Consider the following 8,061-nt stretch of genomic DNA (forward strand, 5'->3'; position numbering starts at 1 on the left):
CAAGCTCGAGGTGGTTTATGTAACTGTAATCAACCAGAACACTACCTTTATGAACTCATGAATTTAAACACAGAAGTCCCATCTTTGGCCAATGAATGCCACTTCAATATACAGTATCATTTTATATTAATTATATGTGTATGTGTATACATATGTGTGTGTGTGTGTGTGTGTGTATTTGTCTCTATACCTCAGGCCATCTGCAGGTTTTTTCCCTGTTTAGTAGAATTCTCTTATAAAATTCACCGTTTTAAAGTGTACAATTCAGTGGTATTCAGTACATTCACACCGCAATACAACAATCACCACCACTAATCCTGGAACATTTTTATCACTCCAAAAGCAAAGTCCTGTACCAACTAAGCAGTCTCTCCACTTTTGCCTCTCTCTAGCCCTTGCCAACCACTGTCTACTTTCTTCCTCTATAGACTTGCCCATTTTGGTTATTGTGTATAAATGAAATCATACTGTGGCCTTTTGTGCCTGGCTTCTTTCACTTGGCATGTTTTTAATGTTTATCCTTGTTGTAGCATGTATCATGCATTCAGCATGTACTTACTTTCTTTTATGGTTGAATGTAGTATTTCATCATATGGATAAACCACATTTTGTTTATCTAGACATCAGCTGGACATTTTGGTTGTCTCCATCTTTTGGCTACTGTGAATAGTGCTACGAATATTCATCTACAAGTTTTTGTTTGAACACCTGTTTTGAATTCATTTGGGTGGAATTGCAAGGTCATACGGTAACTCTATGTTACACTATACCATTTTACTGGTATAGAAAATGATAGCTAATAATGCCTACACACAAGTTCAATCCTAACTAACTTTGCTATCAAAATAACTGGCTTTGTCAGCCCACAAGAACAATAATGTTTCTTTCTCTTCTTTTAAGAGATAAGCAGATAACATCACTGCACATGAAGATGACAACTATCAAATCTATAGTTTGGGAGAGGGCTAGACTGGGACTCCAAACCCAATGGCCAACTCAAATAAGATTGGGTCAGGTGATGCAGTACAATACTGGGACTAAGAGAAGACAGATGGTGTTAGTACTGGGAAATAAACTGAGGAAGACCCAGAGCTCTGAAGTACATTTCTGGAAATGAAAACACAAAAGAGAATAATTCATTTCTGCTGAATATCCACATGTAAAGAATTTAAGGATGATGAGTCCAGATATAAAGAATAAGGTAGATGCCATCTGTGATGGTTAATTTTATGTCAACTTGGAGGGTATATTTGGATGAGATTAATATTTATTTTTTAAGTATATTTTGATTATGCTGTTATAGTTGTCCCTACTTTTCCCCCTCTGAACAGTAACCCCCTTCCCTCCAGCAATCACCCCCTTAGTTCATGTCTATGGGTTGTGCGTGTAAGTTCTTTGTCTTCTCTCTCCCTTTCCTGTACTATTTGTAACATCCCCCTGTCTATCTTGTCCTTACCAGTTATGCTTCTTGATCCTTGCACCATTTCTCCCATTCTCCGACATCCCCCTCACAGCTGATAACCCTCCAAATGACCCCCATACCTATGATTCTATTCCTGTTCTGGTTGTTTGCTTAGTTTGGTTTTTTTGTTTGTTTGTTTGTTTGTTTTTTAGATTCAGTTGTTTGTAGTTTTGAGTTTGTTGTCATTTTACTCTTCATAGTTTTGATCTTCTTTTTCTTAAATAAGTTCCTTTAACATTTCGTGTGATAATGGTTTGGTGATGATGAACCCCTTTAGCTTTACCTTGTCTGGGAAGCACTTTACCTGCCTTTCCATTCTAAATGATAGCTTTGCTGGATAGAGTAATCTAGGTTGTAGGTCCTTGCAAATCCTTTAAATACTTCCTGCCAGTCCCTTATTGCCTGAAAAGTTTCTTTTGAGGAATCAGCTGACAGTCTTATGGGAACTCCTTTATAGAAAACTTTCTGCTTTTCTCTTGCTGCTTTTAAGATTCTCTCTTTATCTTTAACATTTGGCATTTTAATTACGATATGTCTTGGTGTGTTCCTCTTTGGGCCCAATTGTTTGGGCCTCTCTGTGCTTCCTGGACTTGTATGTCTATTTCCTTCTTTCATTATTTTTTTCAAATAAGTTTTCAATTTCTTGCTCTTCTTCTTCTCCTTCTGGCACCTCTATGATTCAGATGTTGGTATGCTTAAAGTTGTCCCAGAGGTTCCTAAGCCTCTCCTTGTCTCTTTGCATTCTTGTTTTTTCTTTCTGTTCTGGTTGAATGCTTATTTCTTCCTTTTGTTCCAAGTCATTTATTTGAATCCCAGCTTCCTTCCCTTCACTGTTGGGTCCCTGTATATTTATTTCATTTTGTGTAACCTTCATTTCTTCCTTACTTTTTCCCCATATTCTATGAATATCCTTATCACCAGTGTTTTGAGCTCTGCATCTGAAAGGTCAACTATATGTTTAATTTAGTTCTTTTCCTGGGGTTTTGTTCTGTTCTTTCATTTGGACCATATTTCTTTGCCTCCTTAATTTGGCAGCCTCCCTGTGTTTGTTTCTGTGTATTAGGTAGAGCTGCTTTGACTCCATCTTAGTGCGTGGCCTATGTAGCAAAGGCACCTGTAAATTGTGTGTGGCGGAGCCTTAGGCATTTGCCAGGGCAGGGTAACCCGCTTCACTGTTTTGTGGCTCTGTTTGTGGTGGGGGGCTTGGAAAGGGGTCAAAATCACTGCCTGGCTTCTGATGATTTGCCTGGCACTTGCCCCATTTCACCCACTTCCCATATGCAAATGGCGCCCTTCCAGTTGCTGCCCTGGGGTCTGTGTACATTCTAAGAATATGGGGGCCATTTAAGTGGCAAAAATCTGGCAGTTTCTTCCCCCACCCCAACACCCACTGGTTTATACAGCCAGAGGTAATGGTGTTTTATCTCCCAGTGCTGGAATCCTGGGCTGTGTGGTCTGGCCTTGGGTTGGGATCGCTGACTCCCAGGGTATCCCTCATGATTTTTATCTACCACACATAATGTGGGACTGTCCATTCCACCACTATTACCACTTGTCCAAGCCACACTGCCTCTCCACCCTTTCTCCACTACTCTGCCCCTCCTGCCCATCTGGATGAATGTGGCTTCTTTAAATCCTTGGTTGTCGGACTTTCACATAGCTATATTTTCTGACAGTTCTGATTGTTATTCATTTTTGAGATCTGATTGTAATTCTTTCTATGGTTGTTCAAGGAGGTGAAGCATATCTACCTATGCCTCCCTCTTGACCAGAAGTCAGATGAGATTAACATTTAAATCAGTTAACTGTGAGTAAAGCAGCTTGCCTCCCATAATGCGGGTGGGCCTCATTCAATTACTTGAAGGCCTGCATAACAGAAAAAGACCAGCTTCCCCAAGCCAGAAGAAATTCTCCAGCCTTCAGACTGGAACTGCACCATCAACTCTCCTGGGTCTCTGGATTACCAGCATTAAGACTAAAAGTATACCATAAGTTCTCCGTGGTCTCTGCATATCAAGCCAGATGTTGAACTTGCCAGCCCCCGCAACTGCATAAGCCAATTCCTTATAATAAATTTTTCTATATATTTATATATCCTATTGGTTATGCTTCTCTGGAGAAAAGAACACATCATCAAAGATGCTAAAACATACAGGGGTTTAAAGGAAGGTCACATTTACTCTCTCATTCAAATATCACAAATACTTACTGAGCTTCTATTAGGGAGCCAGGGTCTATTATCAGTACTGGAAATACAGCAGTCAAAAAATATGGACACAGTCTTTTTGTGGAGTTCACATTTTATATGGGAAACACACAATAAATACACATTTATGTCAAGTAGTGGTAAGGGCAACAAAGTAAAACAGAAGTAGGGCAATGGTATGCTCACAGTGATGCAAGGAAGGAGAGAGTAGTTGGGTTTGTTTTACATAGGGACGATCTCTCTGAAGGAAAGGTGATATCTGAGAAAATATCTGAAAGAAGGGAGTGAGCTAAGCAAAGATGTGTGGGAAGATGTCAGGGCAAAAGAAACAGTAAATGAAAAGGTGATGAGGTATGTGCTAGAAATGCCAGAACAGACTAAGGCAGAGTAGAAAAATGAGATATCCAAAATGCCAGATCACGAAGGGCTTGGTAGGTATAGTAAGGAATTTAGATTTTATTCTGAATATCATGGGATGACATTGAAGGGCACAGCATGATTTATATGTTTCAAAAAATAAAAAGCCTTTATTAACTACTTTATAAAGAACTTAATCTAGAAGGACAATAGTAAAAGCAGGGAAGACATTTAAGATTAGGTTTAAGGAGTGGAAAGAATTTTGACAAGTGGTTGTTCTGCATAAAGTTGACAAAATCAAACAATAATTTTAAAATTTGGATGCAAAGATCAAAAAAGACTAGAGAGTCATCTGCTTAGGGATTAAAGTTCTGAGAACTGATGTAATCCTAGGTAATAGCATATAAAGACATGGAACAAGAATAAGATATCACTATACACCTATTAGAATGGCCAAATTCCTGAACACTGATGCCAACAGATGCTGACAAGGAGGTGAAAGAACTCTTATTCACTGCTGCTAGGAATGCAAAATGATATAGCCACTTTGAAAGATAATTTGGCAGTTTCTTACAAAACTAAACATACCATCACCATATAATCCAGCAATCAGGTTCCTTGATGTTTACCCAAAGGAGCTGAAAACTTATGTCCACACAAAAACCTGCACATGAATGTTCGGAGCAGTTTTATTTATAATTGCTAAAACTTGGAAGCAACCATAATGTCTTTCAGTAAGTGAATGGATAAACAGTAATACATCCAGACAATGAAATACTATTCAGTGCTAAAAATAAATGAGCTACGAAACCATGAAAACACAGAAAAACCTTAAATGTTTATTACTAAGTGAAAGAAGTCAATCTGAAAAGCCTACACACTGCCTGATTTCATCCAGATGACATTCTGGAAAAGACAAAAATAATGGAGTCAGTAAAAAGATCTGTGGTTCCCAGAGGGTGGGGCTTAGGTTGCGGGAGTGATGAATGCACATAGAAGGCAGAATTTTTAGGATGGTGAAAATACTTCGTATTATGCCAAATGATGAATAATGTCATCAAACATCTGTCCAAACCCATAGACTGTACGACACCAAAAGTGAAACCTAATGTAAATTATGGAGTTTGGGTGATTATGCTATGCCAATGTAAGGTCATCAGTTTTAACAAATGTACCACTCTGGTTGATAATGTTGATAATGGGGGAGGCTCTGCATATGTGGGAGTACAGGGTTTATGAGAAATCTCTGTACATTCCTCTCAATTTTCCTGTGGACCTAAAACTGCTCTAATAAATTAGGTCTTAATTTTTAAAAGAAAGAGAGAACACAAACCTTGGGGGTATACTTAGAGGTACATAAAAGCAGCACACTCAACAAAGAAAAACAGGACAAAGACAGTAAAATGAACCCTAAGATACTACCTGAGAAAAGCCAAAAGAAAAAAAAGAACGAAATGCTATAAAATGACTGAGATGTAAATCAATGAATTTTGTAAAATGTTTTAAAGTATCTTATAAGAAAGCAATTTTAAGAAGGTAAGAAAACTTGGTTGCAAGCCAGATAAGTGTTCATATTATAGTATGAAGTCTAAATCTTCTTTCTTTTAATTTTCTTATTAGGAACCCAGTAAGTGAAAAACATTTTGATAAAGGCAAAGAAAAAAGTAATTTTGGACTTTCGGGTAGACAGAAGGGACAGATCAGTGATAAGCATGATGTAACGTGAGGATAGAATAAGGGAAAGTGTACCATGAAGGGAAGGCTCCAAAGATAAGCTTCAACAATTTTGCCTGGAAAGATGGCTATACTGTCCTCATCCTCCTAGCCCCACTGGGGTGCTATGGTAGGCTGGATTCTAACAAGTCCCCCATGATCTCCACCCTCTGCTGTTTGTTAGGGTTGTAAAGTTACTAATCGTTTTACTTTGAATTAATCAAAAGGTTATTCAGGTAGTGCTGGCCTAGTAATAGAAACCTTTTAAATCTGGGTCTAGAGATCAGAAACAGGAAAGTTAAGAGAGGTTTTGAAGTCAAAGAGACGAGCCCCAAGTAGCTTGCAGGAAAGCAAACATTCATGTTATGAACTACCTGAGGACCCTGTGGCAATAAACTTCAAGCAGCCTCTAGGAAACTACGAGAGAGCTAATAAGAAAACAGGGACTTCAGTCCCACAGTTGCAAGGGACTAAATTCTGCCAACAAAACTGCATGAGCTTCAAAGAGAACCCTGACCTGCAAATGAGAACTATAAAGTGGCCAATGCCTTGTGTGACACTGAGCAGAGGACCCAGATCATTCATGTCCAGAAACGGTACAATAATAAATGGGTGTTGTTTTAAGATGCCAAACTTGTGGTATTTGTAATGTAGCAATAGAAAACTAATACAGACACCAGTTTCCTATGGAAGAGGCTGTTTCTCCTACCCTAACAACGAACAAGTAGATAAGCAAACTTGGGAGCAAAAAAGTTTGCCTTTTAGGGATTTTTAGTCAATTACTTCATAAGTCACAGTACTTGTTTTGCAAGATATTTTGCCAAAATATCAATTTCCTGAACATTGTAATCAATAGAAATAGGTTTCCTTTTTAATTTTAGAAAGTTACTTTGATAATTATGATGAAATAAAAGTAATTGGGTATCTAGGCTCCTTGATGTCTGCCAAAATTGTCCCAACACCTTGGAGACACAGATCCTCAGTCTAATCTCAGAAATAAGCACAAGGTCATTACTCTTGTCCTTCCTCAAGTACCAAGAATTCGAACTCCATAAACAATAACCTTTTATTTTTGTTTAGATTAATAATCGCTCAGAGGTGTTCCCAGCTACGAAAAGAAGTCCTTCCCGAACACTTACAACCTTGACCCCCTAAAACGCGGAATTTTATGAGTCCAAGCACCGCCTTATTAAAAATGCAGTAAACCAAGGCTCTCCATTTCCTCCTGGGACCTGTAGTTCTCCCCCTCGACCTTCAACCACTGGCTGCGCGAAACCTATCACACGCACAACCGGCGACTAGGGCGCCGGGAGCCACGATTGGTCCGCGAATGGGGCAGCGCGGAGCTGATTGGATGATATGTCCCTGAAACCGTGCCTCCCGTCCTGCGCCCGCCTACCCGCCACCTTCTCTTTTCCACACCGCATCCCGCTTCAGCTATAATCCTCAAGGCATCCCTGTCCGGCAAACCCCCGAATTAAATGTCTGGCGGACCGGCCCAATATTATCGCGAAGAGGGCAGCCTTGAGACACGCTTTTTCCTGGGGCCTAGGAGAGCGAAAGCCTCCCCCATTCTCCGTTGGTTGCCCGGGCCTCACTTAACCACACGCTCTCTCCCGGGGCCCTCGCGCTCACCTGGGCGGCGGAGGTCACGCCGGATAACTGACAGACACGCAGCATCTCGGACGAGTGGACGGCGCTGCTGGTATACGCTGGAGCTGCGGGAGCGGTGCGAGTAGGGGAAGGCGTGCGTGCGTGCGTGCGTACGTCCGTGCCTGCCGCCTCTCTGCGTTAACTCCACTGCGCAGGCGCACTCTTCTTTCTAGTCCAACCCTGGCAGCTCTAAGAGGGTCGGCCTTCCACTGGTGGGAAGAGTGATTTTTTTTTTTTTTTTCCCCCAGTCACGCTCTAGGTTCTAGACGGTATCCCGATTCCGGGGTTACTAGGTGAACGGGAGGGGAGGAAGAGCATCTGGAACTCAGGCTTCGGTCCGCTCCGGAAATGGATAGGCGTGACTCTTCAGAGAATTAAGCAAGAAAGCATCTCACCCATCTGTCAATTTAGTAGAAAGCAATCGATTTGACCAAATCGGCATTGTCTTAGCTTGCACGTCGGTTTCGTTTGACAGCCCTTCTTCAGGAGTCTTCCAGATTGCGGGAGACTGGGTGAACGAACACTGGAATACCTTTGTGTCGTTCACTTAACTAACAAATAGCAGAGCAGGGATAGGAGCCCAGAGTCATCGGGTTCCACAGCTTCTACTCCTTCCAGATTAAACTGCACAGCTTTCTCCGCCAAGTTTTTATTTTATAAAGATAATTTG

General features: G+C 40.8%; 1 protein-coding gene across 12 annotated transcripts in view; it reads right to left on the reverse strand.

Moving 5' to 3' along the window:
• The window catches only part of IMMT (inner membrane mitochondrial protein), a 47,659-nt gene extending 40,141 nt beyond the window's left edge, over nucleotides 1–7,518 (reverse strand). For 4 of the 12 annotated variants that reach the window (XM_090281667.1, XM_090281662.1, XM_090281663.1 and 1 more), the window contains exon 1: nucleotides 7,374–7,518. In XM_090281667.1, the coding sequence (XP_090137793.1) occupies nucleotides 7,374–7,418 (45 nt within the window). In that variant the 5' untranslated portion in view covers nucleotides 7,419–7,518. The remainder of the gene's footprint in view (nucleotides 1–7,373) is intronic. The other 8 variants (XM_090281666.1, XM_090281668.1, XM_090281665.1 and 5 more) reach the window with 3 other exon arrangements.
• Nucleotides 7,519–8,061: the final 543 nt, after the last annotated feature.

Source organism: Furipterus horrens, unplaced genomic scaffold, assembly GCF_987537825.1.
Source record: "Furipterus horrens unplaced genomic scaffold, mFurHor1.1.pri manual_scaffold_6, whole genome shotgun sequence".
NCBI lineage: Eukaryota > Metazoa > Chordata > Mammalia > Chiroptera > Furipteridae > Furipterus > Furipterus horrens.